Here is a 20,594-nt window from a genome sequence, read left to right as displayed (position 1 = left end):
TCTGTTTATTTATTTATCTTGTATATTCTGGCTTTTAAATTATTTGGCATACTTTTTCATTTGTGTTCTTAATGCTTGAATTACTTTTAGTACTTTATAATAGCTATTGCATGAATGTTAGTTTATCTGCATTTTATGTTTGCTTATATGCTTTAGTTGTGCTAATCAGAGACATATATGTCTCTATGCTAATTAATTGCTGTATGTATTGTGCTTGTCCTATATGTATGTTGGATAAAAGCTCTACAGAGCCTATGTTGTATTGTTATATGTATATTAAACCGACTTTAAATAAATCTTATATATTATGTAATACAATAGTTATCAAAAGTACCAGGATTATAATTTCATACGCCAGACGCGCGGTTTCGTCTACATAAGACTCATCAGTGACGCTCAGATCAAAATAGTTCCAATTCCTCTCCAATAAACTAAGTTTACCCTGGGAACAGTATATCTAACAGTTAATATATATGTTCCTGGTTTACCTTACAAAAAAATTACATAACACATAATTTAAAATGAAGAAATAAGTTAATTACAGCATAATTATATAACCAAGAATTGTATTTATTTCTATGGTTCTAAGTAACATTTAAAGTGAATCAATCAATGACTAATCCCCCGATACCCGAGGGCACCTGATACCTTAGGTCCTACATCAGCGGACCTATCTTTCACCTGCCGTCTATGTCTATGTCAGGGTCAAGGTCTAGATGAACTAGTAGTGTCTATTAATAGCTAAACCATGCCGTTTATATGCAAGTAACCGATCGTGCAAGGGTTGCATGCTAGTTCATCGTCATCTCCAACTAAAACTGCTATGACATATGACATATGATATGTTACAAAAGTTTTAGTCGCCAAGGGAGATAAAGTGTATGTTATCTCTTAACACCATTTGATAGGTCAAACTAGGGCATGTGCTCACCGGTGGTCAATAGTTTGAATGTGCCGACAGTCTCACACTTGGACTTAATGCTATAGAACGTGATTATTCTTATATCAGGAAAGTGAACATTTTGTGTAGTGCAAACATTTGTTATGCTGATATCAAGAATTGTTTAATGCGAACAACACGTTTACAATTTACAGTAAGCCTTATCTTTTTGAATAGTTGTCTCCCCTGTACATCTTCTTTGATAGAAAGATACTAAAATTTATCAATAATTTGCACCTACAAAAGTCAGCTGTTTTACATTGTTTTTCGTTTGTCTGTGCGTTATTGCATTGGTAGCTGAAATTAAATTTTTTTTTTTACAGAAATCACACGACAGTAAGGCAATGGACACATTTTCTTCATTGAATTTCAACACATAATTGCTGTTCCGGCGTAGCAACCCACGAAAATTTTGCACACTGAACGTTTGAAAATGTAAAAGGCCGGGTGCATATTTTAAAATTTATTCATCATGAAAGGTGTTTTTGTGCAAAATAGGAATTGAAGAATTGGAACATCCTGGTTTGATTTTAAGCTCTGGAAATTTATTGAATCTGAAACCATTTGGTAAGTTATCCGAATTTAATGTCTTTATCTTCAAACTTGTCTAAATTATGCATTGCGGTTTTGGTTTTGAGGCCACTATCGTCTACAGTCAAGATGTATATATTTCCTGAGACTACTATAGTATAACACAGATCAATATACTCCTTATTCTGTGATTGAAAAGTATTTGAGTGCATGTCATGTACATTTTGTATGTTGCATCTTGCATACATTCTATATCGTTGTCAGCTTGTAGGGTAAAATATTTTTAACAATACAGAAATAATTATCATGAATTTTGCAATTTTTTTATTCTCAATGATCCATATTCTTCCTACATTTTTGTTTGTACCTTTGTGTTTAATTGTTTAAAATGCGTATTGCTACATGTTCATGTAACGTTACATGTATCTGGTTACAATATATACATGGCATATATATAATATTTGGAGTACATGGAGTAGGTACAGTGACTTATAGTTGTTAATGTCTGTGTCAGTTTTGTCTCTTGTGGACAGTTGTCTCATTGGCAATCATACCACATCTTCTTTTTTGTTTTGTAAGGGCTGTATAGCCAGTCATGGTCGTAAAAAGCTTACATCATAGTAGGTCATGTAGGTACATGCTTGGCAGGTGGTACCTTTAAAAAAATATTTGCACACAGAACCCTGTTAAAATGGGAAAGGCTGGGTGCATATTTCAACAAAGAACCCTTAATATCTGTGAGAGGCTGAGTGCATAATTATAAACCTAAATTTTTAGATCTTTTTTTTTAAACTTACATGTACATTTTTGACTTATCAATTGTACAAAAATATGATATACATTTATACATGTACATGTAATTTATTGTTTTATAATCATGTATGAAATGTATAATGAATAGTAACATTATGCATATCAAAATTGTCCTTAGCCATGTTAGCCATAGGTAATTTCTGTTCTAGATTACACACATATATTTATTTTATTTGATACTACATGTAGCTAGACTATCCAACTAATGTAAATTGCCTTGATGCAAAATCAGTACATGCTGTTAGTGGTATTAAGTCTAGAAAAAACAGAAGTATAATATTGAAAATTGATTAACTGTCCTTTATACTGAGATGTTAAAGTTGATAAGTTAAAATTGACATACACATAACCTAGCTTTGAAAGAAAATCATACCCGTAGCCAGGCGGGTTCAAACGAACCCCCCTTGAAAACAAATAAGCACTGTTAAAGTCAATGTTCTGTTCGAATTGTGACTGTTAAAGTTGAGTTTGTGAGTCCAACGAACCCCCCCTTGTAAATTCCTGGCTACGGGCCTGAAAATACTATGTGTACAATTGTAAAAGAAGCACGAAAGATATGAGGGACATTCAAGAATCTTTGAATATTTATCATGTTTATGATTCTGGTTAAAATGTGCCATCATCACCAAATTATACATTCAAATGACATTGTAGAAAGTTCCCATAGAAAACTGATAGATATAGTATAAAATGCTATAGCTAGAGATATATTTCTGAATTAAAAACCTGGTAAATAAAATAAATCTTCAATTTAAAAGTAAAATAAAAATGCTTAAAAATTGTTCTTCTGTGACATAAGATTTATCATGTTTATTTTTATCATGTCAGCAATCTTACTACAATTCAATGTATTGGGATTTTCCCTTTGCTAAAAATAGCCCTGTTTGAAATACAATCAATTTCTCTTTAACATTTTTAACATGCACTTCAAACTTCCTGATTGTACATTGTATTCCATGTATAACTTATTTATACATTTGTACATACATGACATACATGACATACCATAGCAATAGTCAAAGTATACAATGTAGATAAATTATGATAATATAAATATACATTTTGTAGATGATGATTGGTATCATTAATTATTAGTACCACTGAAAGTACCATTAAATAAAATGCTGAGACAGGTACCATATGACTATACAGTGATATTGTTTGCCTTAAACTAGTGAAGAATAAATGCTTTTTCCCCTGGAGAAGAATCCCAATTTGAAAAAAATGGCTTAAAATTATTCCCAAAAAGACAACTTTTTTCCCAAACAGTGCAGTCTCTGTAGTAATTATGTATGGATACAAACTGAAAAACACTCATTTAAACAATTTTCTTGTCTGAAATGACTATATGTGCACATTTGAGGGTCTATTTATGTATCATAACTGACAAAATGGGGTCTTATTTTAAAACAGGGTTTGACTCTTGAAAATGGGTCTGTAAATTGAAGTTTCAGTCAAATTCATGGTTCATTTTAAATTTCCCAATTTGATGAAAATGACACATATTTTCTCAATAAAAAAGGGTAGAGGTAGTTTTGAATAAAAGCCAACAATATCACTGATTATACTTGTTCAGGATAAACTTCCATAATAGTGTTGATTGATTGGTTGTTGGTGGCCACTTTCATCATGTTCAGTACTAGCATGACTATTGGCTACATACTGTGTTTGTCAGCATGGTCAGTTTGTATTGATGGATGAAGCTGCAACGTCCAGAAAGAACCACTGATCATACTACTGCAGAAAAACTTCCATATCAATTCATCCATTTTAACATCATATAATCAAATAATTTTCCTCAAATATATTTTCAATTATTTAATGCACCCGCCATAAACAATGGGGTTGTTAAGTGTAACCCTTTACCTTCTTTCCTCCTGTCTGTCATGTCTGTCCAATTTTCATTTCTCTTTAGGTTGCCTCATGTAATTTTTTATAAAATCTCTATACACAATGGTATGAACCAAAACTTGCAAACAGAGTTCAAATTTGGCAATGATTAACTTACAATTCTACTGTTATGCCCCTTTATAACTTTGAAAATTGCAATATTTTTGTTTCCACACTATAACTTAAGTTTTCCTCATCCAAATTTTATTTAACTCCTTCACATGATAAGTACACATGAAACAGGCAGACAGAGTCCGCAATTTGTTAGCCAATTAACATTCTAGAGTAATGCCTCTTTTAAACTTGGAAAATTGCAAAGCTTGTGCCTGGGCATTCAAATTCTAAGACACAATCTTCTTGTATTTTATCAACATATTATTAAATAACATCATTTTGATAGTTCATTATGAAGGTTACCCTCTTTTCAGGTGAACAATTGAAATTAACAAAACGGAGGTAAATAAGAAGAAGATAAAAGAGACCTGTAACAGCAAGAAAATAAAGAAGAAATATATTTAAACTGTACAGCAAGAAATAGAACAAAATGGGAAAATACTCAGGAAAAACCTGTCGATTGTTGACAATGTTGGGAATGACGGCATCGTTTTTCCTTGTTGAGATTATTGTGGGCTACGTAACAAATTCAATAGCATTAGTGGCAGATTCCTTTCATATGTTATCAGACGTGGTGGCTTTGATTGTAGGCTTTGCCTCTGTGCGGGTAAGTAACTTTATGTGTAGTTTTTTTACTTGAAAGGCATGTCAGACATCTGATCATGTACATACATGTACGACTGTTCCAAAATTAAATGACAAGTTTTATGTACATACTTTTGCATTAGATCGATTGTAAACTTAAGAAAGATGGATTTTCAAATTCTAAAGTTTGTTTATAATGTGTATAGTCTATAGACTCTTAGTTCAGACACTTTCCAATGAATTGTGCTGGGCTCAAGCTCTCTGTTTAGAATTTTTTTTATGCCAAATATTGGAATCTACAAATGTCATGAATGTAGCTAGCTATATGTATACAGTATTTAACCCCGCCACATTATTTATGTATGTGCCTGTCCCAAGTCAGGAGCCTGTAATTCAGTGGTTGTCGTTTGTTTATGTGTTACATATTTGTTTTCCGTTCATTTTTTTACACAAACATGACAAATAAGGCCATTAGTTTTCTCGCTTGAATTGTTTTACATTGTCTTATCAGGGCCTTTTATAGCTGACTATATGCGGTAAGAGCTTTGCTCATTGTTAAAGGCCGTACGGTGACCTATATATGTTAATGTTTGTGTCATTTTGGTCTTTTGTGGATAGTTGTCTCATTGGCAATCATACCACATCTTCTCTTTTTATAGTGGTATGAAGTGAAGACAATATTAATATAATCATTTATTAGAATGCACTTTTATTTAATATTTGTTGTGCAAGTCTTCATGATAAACCTTCGAATCAACAAGTCCAAAAACTCAATTTTAAGAAAATTTCAGTTGGTTAATGTTGGCTTGTAGAGAAGAATTTTACTTAAGCCGGAAAGTAATTTTACAAGCCTGAGTCTTGTGGTTAAGCATGAAGAAGTGTTTTTATGAAATAACAAGTGAAACTGCGAGCTACTGCTCACTGATGATACCCCTGCCGCAAGTTGATAATATAAATAGTGTAAAAATATGCAAGTGTTCGGTAAACAGGAAGTTGTCGAGTGATGAATCTGAAAACGCGTCACAGGGTATAGCTGACTTATATAAATCCTGAAACCAAATTTCAGAAATCTTTGTATTGTAGTTCCTGAGAAAAATGTGATGAAAATTTTCAACTTGGCTATCATGTGTAAAATCATACAAGTGTTCGGTAAACAGGAAGTTGTCAAGTGATCAATCTGAAAACGCATCACACGGTATAGCTGACTTATATAAACATTGAAACCAAATTTCAGAAATCCTTGTATAGTAGTTCCTGAGAAAAATGCGACGAAAAATATTCATGGGACAGACGGACTGACTGACGGACTGATGGAAGGACAGACAGAGGTAAAACAGTATACCCCCCTGTTTTAAAGCAGGGGTATAATTAGCATTGTACAATTACATGAATTTACATCCTTTACATGCATGACATGTGCAAAAACTATGTGCTTAAGCACAAGACCACCAATCATGCAAAATATATGACAGTTACATTAACTTGTACATATATTTCAGTTATAAACTCTTTGTAAAGATAAATTACAAAGCAACATGAATAATGTCTTATGTCCACCTTGTATTGACTTTTTATCATATTTTGTATTCCATTTTTACCTACGTGTTAAATATATATGTAGGAATAAAATTAAACTGGTTTACAGTTGTATAGATAATGACATAACATTTGTGTTTCACGAACCACTGGCACATTGGAATAACATTGTCATTTCACATGTTGCATTCAACATTTCCAAAGGATATGAAATCCACAATCAGCAAGTTTAAAATGTATGAAATATAAGCTTCTGACCATTTACATAATCAAGATCACAGATACTGAACATTTTTTGCACACATATGATATGCAAATGATTCCAAATCTATTTGGACTTCACTGTACATGCTGTAAAGGACACATGATCTTTTTAAATAACTAGAATGACTGGACTTTATTTCTTTTCAAACGGAAAATTCTGATTTTTTTTTATGAAATTAGCAAGCAATGGGTGCCACATGTGAGGTCGGCTTAACTTTCGGGGGCACCGCTGAGAACACCCTTTTTTTGGGGGGGGGGGGGGGGGGGATTGTTTTGCCCAGTCTGGTTTATGTCACACATTCCAATTCAACATTTTCATTTTACTATATGTATAAAAATTACATTAAAGTGAGAAATATTTGTGCGAGTCAGTGTCAACAGTTTAATTTTTATGTGTATGTAGTGTTTAGTCGAAAGCTGTTTTATGTGTATGTAGTGTTTAGTGGAAAGCTGTTTTATGTGTATGTAGTGTTTAGTGGAAAGCTGTTTTATGTGTATGTAGTGTTTAGTGGAAAGCTGTTTTATGTGTATGTAGTGTTTACATGGTTTAGTAGAAAGCTGTTTTATGTGTATGTAGTGTTTAGATGAAAGCTGTTTTATGTGTACATGTGTATGTTGTGTTTAGTCGAAAGCTGTTTTATGTGTATGTAGTAATTAGTCGAAAGCTGTTTTATGTGTATGTAGTGTTTAGTTGAAAGCTGTTTTATGTGTATGTAGTGTTTAGTAGAAAGCTGTTTTATGTGTATGTAGTGTTTAGTAGAAAGCTGTTTTATGTGTATGTAGTGTTTAGTCAAAGCTTTTTTGTATGTATGTAGTGATTAGTCGAAAGCGGTTTTATGTGTATGTAGTAATTAGTCCAAAGCTGTTTTATTTGTATGTAGTGTTTAGTCGAAAGCTGTTTTATGTGTATGTAGTAATTAGTCGAAAGCTGTTTTATGTGTATGTAGGGTTTAGTTGAAAGTGTTTTATGTGTGTGTAGTGTTTAGTCGAAAGCTGTTTTATGTGTATGTAGTGTTTAGTCGAAAGCTGTTTTATGTGTATGTAGTGTTTAGTAGAAAGCTGTTTTATGTGTATGTAGTGTTTAGTGGAAAGCTGTTTTATGTGTATGTAGTGTTTAGTGGAAAGCTGTTTTATGTGTATGTAGTGTTTAGATGAAAGCTGTTTTATGTGTATGTAGTGTTTAGTCGAAACTGTTTTATGTGTATGTAGTGTTTAGTTGAAAGCTGTTTTATGTGTATGTAGTGTTTAGATGAAAGCTGTTTTATGTGTATGTAGTGTTTAGTCGAAACTGTTTTATGTGTATGTAGTGTTTAGTTGAAAGCTGTTTTATGTGTATGTAGTGTTTAGTTGAAAGCTGTTTTATGTGTATGTAGTGTTTAGTCGAAAGCTGTGTTATGTGTATGTAGTGTTTAGTGGAAAGCTGTTTGTCTTTGCATTGTTTTTATCTTCAAAGATATATTTTAAATGTTTGGTTATGAAAATTTCATTAATTGCAAATATTGCCTTAATCATTTGATATGATGGATAGACTATACATAATGGTTCTGTTCTTCATCATGTTTATGTGAAAAGGTACCAACATCAATTAGGGATGTTGCAAGTATATGTTTTACTAAACTCAGTATATTAAGGCATTTATAGCATGACAACTCTTTAAATGCAGTAATGACTTTCATTTACCCTCATCAGCATAATTATTTTGAAATAAGTTATATTTGCCTAAAACTAAAAGTAAGGGAATGTTAGATTATAAACATGATAAATAATATATGCACCTATCTTGAAAACAAAAATGTAAAGGTCAGGTTTACATGGTATAAGTTCTCATACCTGTATTTTAGTTTTTTGTGTTTTTTTCAGTATTATGACATAAAAGTTATATAAATCAAGTAAACTTTAATCTTTTTAAAAATTACTAGGCAGCAATGACCCTTAAAAATGTTAGATGATAGTATTAATATTTGAAATACTTTTTCTGAAGGACTTTATACATGGTATATATATATATGACAAAATTAACTTTATCATTTAAAAATTTCAAGGTCAATATATACAGATGTAAGTTCTTAAAAGTTAGCGTGGCTTTTTTAAAGTAAGACCCTGAACTATATATACTAGTAAAATAAATATGTATTAAGTAATTTAATTGATCTGATATTAAGTATGGGGAAGTACAATGGCTAATCCTTTTAAAATCTTTGTATTACAATATTTTTGAAGTGACATGACATCACTTTTTAAGTACATGTAACCTTATAATGACTGCCATTTCATTTAGGACACTATACACAATTGATTCAGGTACACGTATACTGTAACAGTATCTTTTTGTTGAATTCTGTTATCAGTATATCATAAACATGTATATTTAATGGCAAAGTGTCATTTTCATACATACACATGTACATGTACATGATATGAAATTGTTTGTTTTCAGATTATAAAATGAAATACATTATCATAATAAGTAAAAGGGGGCTCAGTGGTCTAAGTAGTTACTACTATAATCACTAAGCCAGTCAATACTGAGGTTGTGAGTTAAAAACCTTGCTCATGCAGGTGTATTTTACTTCAATTTTAATTTACTAGGATCGTCAGTTTTCCTTGGGCTGTTGTTTTCCCTGTGACTCAATCTCCTCTACTCATAGAAACTGACGACCACAAAAGAGACCAAGATAGGCACTTAAAAGTGGCATCAAACCAACAACAATCAAGCTTTTGTGACACATTCTGCATTTCTTACATTTTGTCTTTAGTGTTCATAGGAGTTGGCATATGCAGATCTAGATGAGAAGATGTGGTATAATTGCATACATAAGTGTAGGGTGTGATATAGTACATGTAGTATGCACTCTGTGCTTGATCAGTGTTCCAGCTAGCATGAAATGGAGGGGCGCCGCGCCCCGCCCCCGAAATTTTGCGCCCCTCTGCCTTTTTTAAGCGCCCCTCTGTGCCCTTTTGAAAAATAGTTTAAAAAACGATCTTTTTTCCTCACATCGTCGCCATTTTGTTGAGTTCTTTATACACACACTTCATTAAGACAACAGATTAAAATTGTTGACACTTGTTACCTGATTATAATCACCTATTTGATTAGAGTCAATTACTTAATCAGGTGAAATTTACGACCCTGTCTAATCCCTTTACCCTGAAGCACCAAACATCGAAGTTAAATAAATTGATTATTTTAACACCTGACGATGCAAAATATAATTTATAAAATAAATGTGAACGGTGTTCATTTCTATTGTATTTGTTATTTATTATGTCATTTAAGAAGAATCATTCCAATAGGTCAACACGCAAAATGCATGAAACATGATGTTACTTTGACCTCCGTAGCAGAGTTCAAAAAATTTATGGGTCACTGAATATTCACAATTCAGATCGTTTTTGTTTTGATGTTTTTATTTTTGAAACTGATCTTTCAAACTAGTTTTAATCCAGAAGAAAGTAAAAACATTGCTTGACTGTACCTTAAGTTGAATATCTATGTCCAAATTAAATTAATTAAAACTGTAATCCATGATCACAAATTGAATGCTTTGTTTACAATTGTTCAAAGCCATGTGCTTTTTGGCGGGAAAATTCGGGAAACCCCTTATTAACAGGAAACAGTTACATTTCATTGTTATTTATAGACAGTAGGAATTTCATTTTGGAAATCATTTTGATTACAACTTCTTAGATTTATTCATGAAAAATTATAATAATTTCTTGGGGTGAAACTAATAATACTTTTTTTTATTTATTAAAATAATTCACATCTAGTGGTATGGAAAGGGGGGCTGGTTTTTTTTGTTTTTTTTTCAATAATATTACAAATATATATAAAGTTCACCAGTCTGAAAATACATGGTTAAATGGAGGATTTTAATTCTGAAAAACTCATGTTTATTTAATTCCTTTATTATTTTCATCATAATAAGAAACAAGCTACATGTATAAGGTATTTCAAACATATATTTTTGGCTTTTATATAAGAACATTCAAGACTATTAGTATGTATGTGCCTGCAGTAAAAACAAACCTGTTAGAGCCTAAAAAATTCTACAGGGCCCTTGAAAAAACTTTTGAATCCAGGCTGGCCTTCAGAGAAAATGTTAAGTATTGTTCCTGACTGTATTGCAGATTTATGTGAAGTTTTTAAACTGACATGCACAATTCATTTCACAAGTGTAATAAAAATAATTCTACAAAACAACGCAGCGCATTGCGTTGCAAATTCATCTTAGACCCACCATGCATCAAGAAATATGTCTTTATGTGGTAATATTAAGTATTTGATTTTTTTTCAGTGAGAACGCGCTAAAGTGCCCTTTTTAAAAACGCGCCCCTCTATTTTCAAATCCTAGCTGGAACACTGTTGATCACACATATTATACATAAGTGTAGGGTGTGATATAGTACATGTAGTATGCACTCTGTGCTTGATCACACATATTATACATAAGTGTAGGGTGTGATATAGTACATGTAGTATGCACTCTGTGCTTGATCACACATATTATACATAAGTGTAGGGTGTGATATAGTACATGTAGTATGCACTCTGTGCTTGATCACACATATTATACATAAGTGTAGGGTGTGATATAGTACATGTAGTATGCACTCTGTGCTTGATCACACATATTATTTACCACTATTAAGTTACTTTAGCCTTTAATCATGTTAATGAAAACATATTTAAGGTACAAAACAATGTAATGTATGTTAATTTCTCCCCTATAGTGAGAGATTTTAGTTTTGAGTCACTGATAAAAATATAGATAGTGTATGTTTTATAAAACTTACTGATGTACATAGCTCCTGGCTCTATAGTATTGGCCATATTGTACATTGTTGTAGGTTCAAAAGAAGCATATATAGAAGTTTTATGCTTAACATTTTATTGTAGAATGAAATAAGATGTAAACTTTCTATGCCACAAACAATATTCTGTTGCAAATACATGTATGTTTCTTTAGAACTGGTGATAGTATTTCATTTGCAGACAGTGATTCAAGATCTGTCAGAAATTTTGTTTTTTAATAAATCAGAATTTTAATCTGACTTCTTCATACATTTGTGTCCGTAACATTATTACAAAAACAATTCTAATTTGAACACTGCACCTTACACATGTTACAAGTAAATGAAGTATGACAAAGGAAAAAATTATACACATATTTCAAATTTGATGTTGCAGTTTTTACATGTTTTACTAGTTTTAGAATTAACACAATGCCTAAGGAATGTTTAACACTTTTGGGAAACAGAATTTATATTCAAATTAAATTCTGTTTGTCTCTAGTCTGATAAATATGCTTTTTATATTTTATGTATTTGTCATCATCAGGAATTAATTAAACTTTATTTCTATTTTATAGGAGATTTCTAGATTATTTAATATTATGTCACTCAACTTTCATGACTTTCTATAGAAGTTTGTAACACATGTACATGCATGTCATGTATATGTAATATGTGCTAATTAAAGAGTTAACCAAAAAGAATTTAAGCTTAATTAAGCAGTGTGAAATACAAAATAATAAATCAACTGTTTGAAAAAAGGTGCCCCTTTCCCCCTCAAAAATGCATGATACTGTTTAAATACATATATATAACATAATCATTCCTTGTATATATATATAGTTTCTATGTGTTGTATAATCACTCTGTCATGTCTGTAATACATAGTTGATTTGTATATTTTTCAGATATCAAAGTGGCAAACTCACAAGAACACGTTTGGTTGGATACGAGCAGAAATTCTTGGAGCATTTGTTAATGCTGTATTCCTGATAGCGTTGTGTTTTTCCATCTTAGTAGAATCATTAAAACGTTTGGTTGAAATAGAAGAAATCAAAGACCCTAAATTATTACTTATTGTTGGAAGTTTGGGACTAGCAGTTAATCTTATTGGTCTTTGTTTGTTTCATGAACATGGTATGTTTATATAAGAATAAGAAAATGTGGTATGATTGCCAATTAAACCACTCTTGATCAGAGACCAAATGAAATACTGTGGATTCATTTATTTTCGTATGTATCAATTTACGTAGAATGCTGAAAACTTGCATATTCGTGAATATTAGATTTCGTGGTTTTGCCAATTTCTGTATACAAGGCCTATTGAAAATATGTTATTCGTTGAACATTTTAATTTGTGGTTCACCTTTTCCAACGAAAACCACAAAAAGTGGTATCCAACGAATAATAATGAATCCACAGTAGCGGGTGACAACTGTAGGTCACAGTTTGGCCTTCAGCAATGAGCAAAGTCCATACAACATAGAAACTTATTTTCCAACCAGTAAATCTTAAAAAAGCATTCTAATTGGCTCACTCTTCTAGAGAGCACCAATCAAAATCCAGGATTAGTGACTTGTATTAATTTTATAAGTTCAAGACCTTGTGATTAGTAGGGATTGGTTACCATGGTTACAGGAATAACCTGATTTATTTGGTTTTGCAAATCATGAGAAAATCTATTTCCTTACTTTTAAACTTTATGATGCCATCTGTTGGCATTCTGTCTCGTGGAGGTAATTTTAAAAAAACGCTTCTCTTTAAAAAATAATCTTTTTTTAGTAATTTTAGCTATATTTATTTTAAACAACAAACAATATGTAGAGAGAAATACTAAACACCATAATTGATAAGCTATGAAAGGTCTACAAAACAGTTGCACGGTGGCCAAATCGTTAATTAACTCCTAATACATTGTAATAGGAGTAATCTGTCTTCAAAAATAATTGTTCCCTTTTTTTGCAATTTTGGTGAAAACTGAAGAAAATGATCTTGACCATGTTGACTGAAAGTTTAAAATATATACCATAAAAAAAAATCAACTGCAAAAAAAATATACAAATATGATAAAATCAATTAAATCATTAGAAAATTAGAAACTTACTTATAATAAATCATTGATTGTAGTTATGCTTGTTTTTAGGACATTCTCATGGTGGTGGAAGTCATAGTCATTCACATGAAAAAGTAGCTTTAGTGGACAAAGCTGAAAATGGACATGTCAAAAATTCCAGTGTTAAACATTCTCATGGTCATGGTCATAGTCATACAAGTGTTTTAGAAAACTCAGCAGAAATTGATGGGGTTGTCATAGAAATGGAAGATGATCCTCAAACAGGTAATATTATATTTTAAGTTTGGCTTCCATAACACACCCATGTTTTCTGGTCTCTGCGTCTATCCGTTCGTTTTTTCGTTCGTTCACTCGTCCGTGCGTATCGCTTCAGGTTAAAGGTTTTGGTCAAGGTAGTTTTGATGAAGTAGAAGTCCAATAAACTTGAAACATAGTACTCATGGTCCCTATGATATGATCTTTCTAATTTTAATTCCAAATTAGAGATTTCCCCTCATTTTCACAGTCCACTCAACATAGAAACTGATAGTGGGGATGGGGCATCTGTGTACTGGGGACACATTTTTGTTTAGCAAATAAAAGTAGAAGGGTTAATTTGAGTCTGTATACTATTGCCATGAAAAACTTTAATAACATGGCAATCATATAACTTTTCCAGGTTACCCAAGATTTAAAAAAGAACATAAACTGCATGCAATTTCTAAGCAATCTGTGGATGATAAAACTTTAAAGATGCATACATATTCCCACATACTCCTTTATTAGCAGAAAGTGAAACAAACATGTATGCAAAGTCCACTTGTTAAAAACCAATAACTTTTGACCCTAGGAGCTCATCTTATATCTAACATGTCTAATGCCTCAATATATTTTCATAAAGAAGTTCTTGTATATTTTTATGATTTTAGAATTTAGATATGATATACATGTTCAATGAAAACAGCAATTAGAAAAACTCCTACAATAATACAAGTTTACTAAGATAACTCATCTGTATCTAATTATATTTTAATAAGTAGGTTTATCTTTACCATTGATTACAAGTACACAAATGAAGGAGGTACATGCATTGAATTTATATTTACAAGTAGGGATGATTAAGTAAAAAAACATTTTTCTACAGTCATGACAATTCAACGTGAAGTAAATTTTCAATTGAAAAAAATTGTACCAACAAAATATTGAATTCTTATATGTGTGCTGTTTATTCTGTCAAGTGTGCTTATATTCTTTTTTTTTGTATTTTAATTATCAAGTCAATTAAGGTGGTACCTAACACTACAGGGAGATAACTCTGTAAAATTAGCTAAACGTTTTTATTATGTTGTGTTGTTAAGTGAATATTAAGCTTTCTAATGAACAAAATTAGTGTCTGTCAAACTGCTATATAACCAGTGTAATTTTCCTGATTAAATGGTTGGTTCATACTTTTTGAAATTTATATATTTTTGTCAAAGGGTTAAAGTAAACACTTTGTCAAAATTTTATGAAAATTAAACGAGCCAAATTAATTTTAGTGAAGGTGTTTGGTACCACCTTAAGAGCTTTACAGAGCTCATGTCTACTATTTATACACATCATACCTGCATGACTCTAAATTGAATTTACTTACATGAAGATCTAGATGTCAGAGTAAATTTCATTGTGAAAATTTTCTCCTTTAAATTTTAGTACATGTATGATGATTATACCTTTGATTTTTTAGTATCTGGTGCCCAGTTAAATATGAGAGGTGTGTTTTTACATGTATTGGGAGATGCTTTAGGTTCTGTCATTGTCATCATTAGTGCCTTATTGATATGGTTTGTAGAAGCTGACTGGAAGTATTACATGGATCCAGCTATGAGGTAATAATCACCAAAAAGTTCTAATTCCTTGGTCAAAAATCAATTAGCATGTTTAGTACTGGTATAGGAAGATGTGGTGTGAGTGCCAATGAAACAACTTTCCATCCAAGTCACAATTTATAAAAGTAAACCATTGTAGGTCAAGGTACTGTCTTCAACACGGAGCCTTGGCTCACACCAAACAGCAAGCTATAAAGGGCCTCCCCAAAAATACTAGTGTAAAACCATTCAAACGGTCTAACATATATAAAAAAATGATAAAAAAAAGAAAAGCTCACGAACCACCTCAACAAACTCTTGAACATCAGAGTGCATGTTTTTCCACTTAATGCTTTGAATAAAAAATTGAAATTTTTGTTAAATTTTTTAAACAAATAAATGAGTTTCATGTGCAATTAGCATGAATTGTTTCCATTAGATAAAAAAAATATTACATGCCATTTGCTCCCTTAAATAAAGAAATTTTGATGATGAAAATATCCTGAATGAATAATTATGTATTGGGTTTTTCTTCTTCTCATAAAACATATTTCTGAGACTTACAACAATAACTTACTTTGGTGGATGCACTATTAAATCAAATGAGCAATGAAGTATGAATAGCAGCTTACAAAGAGTTAGGATGTAGTACATATAAAAAAGAAGATGTGGTATGATTGCCAATGAGACAACTATCCACAAAAGACAAAAATGACACAGACATTAACAACTATAGGTCACTGTACAGCCTTCAACAATGAGCAAAGCCCATAACGAATAGTCAACTTACTATAAATATAAAGTGAACGCTTTATGCAACTTTTCCGGTGACTTTAAGATCTGTTCTTTATGCAGTATGAACAGCGCTAACGGTTATTTGTCATTTGAATAATGATCAGAATTAAGAAAAAAGATGCACCATATCAGTGCATGTGTTTACCCTGAGTGAAAGAAATAAATTTTGAGTTCTCCATACCATTGATAATTTATAGCAAGTATTGTTCTCCATACCATTGATAATTTATAGCAAGTATTGTTCTCCATACCATTGATAATTTATAGCAAGTATTGTTCTCCATACCATTGATAATTTATAACAAGTATTGTTTGTTTTTCAGTATATTGATGGTTATTATCATACTGAGTACCACAGCTCCATTATGTAAGTATTACATGTCATTATTGAACAAAAGAATAAAGCTAGGACCAGAATTACATTTGGCATGCAGAATCTAGGATATTCATCAACAAAAGCATATTGCATGTATTGTAAGATCATAATTTTTGTGGTCCTATGCATGAACTAGAAATGATGAAATTTACAGCTAACAACATTTTCCTTTTCCTTAAAAAAAACAATGTTTCTTAGTATGTACACAAGTAATTTATGTATAGATTGGTTGTTTCTTTGTGCTTTGGTCCTTGTTCAGCAATCTTGATCAGTTGTCTGTGTTTGTTTACACAGCTACATCAGTTATATAAAAAAAGATGATGATTTCAAATGAAACAACTTTCCACCAAAGTTAAAATGAAGTTAATGTAAGCATGTATGGGCAACCATATTGCCTTCAACAATGTGAAAAAAACCATACCATATACATTGTTTAGTCAGTTATGAAAGGCTGTTTACATGACTACAATTTTCTTGTTAACTTTTCTTATATGTCTATATGATATATGATGTATATTCCTTACAATGAAGATGATTCTATAACTTTTACATATCTCGATGCATAAAATCCTCTTATTTTATTTCAGTGAGAGATTCAGGTTTAATACTGTTACAGACTGTACCAGGACATATAAGAGTACATAAACTAAAAGAAGATATAGAAAAGGTAAGATTTAAAGCAAAAGAATGATGATATGGTTTCAATCAAATGTTTGAATTTATAAAATTGAGAATGGAAAAAGGAAATTTGTCAAAGAGACATCAACTGCACCAAAGAATGAAAGAGCAGATAATTTCTATTTTTTATTAAAATCACAGAATTTATTTTTATCTTATACTTTTTGTTTTGGCCAAACTAATTAGAAATGCTTGAAGTGGACAGCTTATATAATTACAAATTTAATAGACAAACAATAAAACTGAAAAAATGTTCCTATGCTATGCCTTATGGGTTCTTTTTGTTTTCTGGTTGCTGTCGGATTCACATACCATTATTCATGTCACATATTTCCTATATTACAGATAGAAGGTGTTTTAGCGCTTCATGAATTCCATGTGTGGCAGTTGGCTGGTAATAAAATCATAGCATCAGCTCATATCCATGTCCATAATCTACATGAATATATGGTTGTGGCAGAAAAATTAAAAGATATATTTCATAAAGCAGGAATACATTCTACAACTATACAGCCAGAGATTATAGATGTAAGATAATTCACATAGCTAATTTCTAATAAAACTTCAACCTAAATAATTTCTAAATAAGAATTCTTAGATATAAGAAGATGTGGCATGAGTGCCAATGAGACAGCTGTTCATCTAAGTCACAATTCATAAAAGTAAACCATTATAGGTCGAAGTACAGTCTTCAACACTGAGCATTGGCTCACTCTGAACAGCAAGCTATAAGGGTGTAAAAAGGACCAGTGTAAAACCTCATTCAAACAGGAAAACCAATGGTCTAATCAATATAAAAAACAAAAAACAAAAACTCTTATAAACTGCATCAACAAACAACAACTGAACATCAGATTCCTGACTAAGGACAGGTACAAACACATGCAGTGGGTTTTATTGTAAGTATCAACCTTTAAATTACTCTTATCTGAAACAATACTGTAACATCAAAACATAGAAAATGACACACTATAAAATGTCAATTGAATGGCTTAACTCAATTAAAAGACATATTAACGTTTATGTTATAGTCGTATGAAACGAGTGAGTGGTGAACAATAATGTTCGTCCAATTTTTGAACCAATGCATGTATACATCATAAACTTAGTCCTCTGTGCACGATTTTATCATTATTTTCGCAAATATATCATATAATCGTCAATTTTTTTCTGTCTGTTTGTTATGATTTAACTGAAATGGCTGCTCATTAAATGCCGTGTTTTGAAGCCGAGTTTACCAATTGTCACCTTATAGTAAACAAATCACAAAAAGCATGGGTATTGAGCACATGTTTAACATGTATAATCAGATATTTGTTTATTTCAATGAAAGATCCATGCTTATTGTGGTCACCGGATTTTTACGAGGAGGGTTACGCTCGGGTCATTATGCATACGGAAAATATGTCGGCAAATTGCTTGCTGGAAGCAAGCAATTAAAAATAAGTAAACTTCTTCTAAATGTGGACAAATTAAAGAATTTTCATCAGAAAAAAGTATATGTACATAAGTTGTATAATGAAAACTATCCATTTAATTATAAAAAACATATGCATATTTTTTTTTAATTTGAGGTCTCTTATGACTTTAAGGCTGATACTATGAATTAAGATGCTAATAGATTCGTTTCTGAACATGCATTATCCTATATTTGTATTTGCCCACAGTTGTAGCTTACAAATATGCCCTTTTTATAAGCCCGTCAAATTTTGACGGGACATATTATGTTATACAAATGTCTGGTGTCCGTCCGTATGTGTGTCTGTCTGTCTGGCGTAAACATGTCGCACGGTAACTTGAGAACGACTTATCCAAATTTCATGAAACTTATTATAGTTGTTTCTTATGATGGTCAAATGATCTGTATACTTTTTGGTGAAAATAAGTTTTGAGTTACGGCACTTTGTAACTAAAACAGGGGTGTGTTTTTTTCACATGTTGCACCGTATATCAAAAATGATTTTTTATTTTTTGCTTAAAACTTTACACACTTAGTTATATTAATCTTAAGATCTGTATACTTTTTGGTGACGATTCAAAATTTCATTTTTGAGTTATTGGGTATTTTGTAAAAAAGGGGGAGGGGTTTTTTACATGTCGCACCATATCTCAAAAACGATTTATGATTATTGCTTAAAACTTTACACACTTCTTGCTTATATTAATCTTAAGATTCTTATACTTTTTGGTGATGATTCAAAATTTTATTTTTCAGTTATTTAGTATTTTGTAAAAAAGGGGGAGAGGTTTGTTTACATGTCGTGCAGTATCTCAAAAAGAATTTATGGTTATTGTTTAAAACTTTACACACTACTTTGTTATATTAATCTGAAGATCTGTATACTCTTTGGTTTTGATTAAAAAATTTATTTTAGTGATATTCAGTTTTTTTGAAAGAAAAAAAGAGGGGAGAGGGGGATTCATATGTCCCTCCGTATCTCAAAAACAATATATGATTTTTTCATAAAACTCTCACAAGAAGACAGGCTATCATGCACTCATGGCGCAGCTGTTTATTATAATATGAATTTACAAAGTTTTGAACATTTATATACATGATATATTATGCGTTTTTTCTTTAATATTTTTTTAGGAATTTGATGCAGCAGATTTTACAAAGAATCAAAATTGTTCATTAGAATGTGGACCAAATAAAAATTGTTTGGTAGACACTTGTTGTGCGCCAAAAAGTAAACAAGAACTAGCAAGGCGGAGCAGTAAAGAAAACAGTCCAACACCACGCAGCAGTCCGAATCATAACAAACTTAAAACATCTGCTTCATCTCCATGTTTTGATTAGTATGACTTTAAATTGAATTGTACAAATGTCTGAGGACCATGATTGCATGAAAACATGGAAATCATGTTGTCATTCAATGAACTTCATACATGCAAGCGTGTTACAGTTCCAAAGTCGTTCTAAAAGCTAGTGACACAAGAATGGTTTAAGACTTTTTATTCCAAACATCATGTTAGAAAGTATGAAAAAAGTTGAAAATATGTTGCCATACAAATCATTGAACACAATTTAACTAAATAAAATCTTTGAGTTCTTTTACTGTGTTCAAACTTTTTAACTTTGATTTATTATTCCTTTTTTGCGTCAAAGAAGGTTTAGTACAAAGCATGGTTTGATGATTATATCCATACACATATTATTGTCCTAAATAAATATGCTTGTAATATTTGATACTGGGCTTTTAGCATGATCAGTCATTTTATCTGCAGTAAATATTGTTTACTGTGAAACATGCAATATCCTACACATATTTTGATATTCCCTAAACTCTACTTCATTTGAACACTATTTTTTGTACATCATGTGTTCTTGTAACATAACTTGAAATTTATTGTATTGGGAAATCTAATACTGTTTTT

General features: G+C 31.3%; 1 protein-coding gene across 4 annotated transcripts; it reads left to right on the top strand.

The window, feature by feature from the left end:
* The first annotated feature begins 693 nt into the window (after positions 1–693).
* LOC134685076 (proton-coupled zinc antiporter SLC30A1-like) lies at positions 694–20,272 on the top strand. 4 transcript variants are annotated; one of them, XM_063544481.1, is made up of 10 exons: positions 694–879; positions 1,264–1,507; positions 4,603–4,895; positions 12,376–12,604; positions 13,611–13,805; positions 15,247–15,388; positions 16,486–16,529; positions 17,126–17,205; positions 17,562–17,744; positions 19,810–20,272. In XM_063544481.1, the coding sequence occupies exons 3-10, from the start codon at positions 4,719–4,721 to the stop codon at positions 20,014–20,016; spliced, it is 1,257 nt and encodes a 418-aa protein (XP_063400551.1). In that variant the 5' UTR covers positions 694–879; positions 1,264–1,507; positions 4,603–4,718; the 3' UTR covers positions 20,017–20,272. The 4 variants fall into 4 exon arrangements, with proteins under 4 accessions (XP_063400551.1, XP_063400554.1, XP_063400553.1 ...); XM_063544483.1 differs by lacking the exon at positions 694–879 and adding an exon at positions 889–1,094; XM_063544484.1 differs by lacking the exon at positions 1,264–1,507 and having other exon boundaries at positions 873–1,094.
* The last annotated feature ends 322 nt before the right edge of the window (positions 20,273–20,594 follow it).

This window comes from Mytilus trossulus, chromosome 9 (genome assembly GCF_036588685.1).
Source record: "Mytilus trossulus isolate FHL-02 chromosome 9, PNRI_Mtr1.1.1.hap1, whole genome shotgun sequence".
Taxonomy (NCBI): Eukaryota; Metazoa; Mollusca; class Bivalvia; order Mytilida; family Mytilidae; genus Mytilus; species Mytilus trossulus.
The sequence above is the reverse complement of the archived record's forward strand: the minus strand, read 5'-3'. Positions and strand labels throughout refer to the sequence as shown.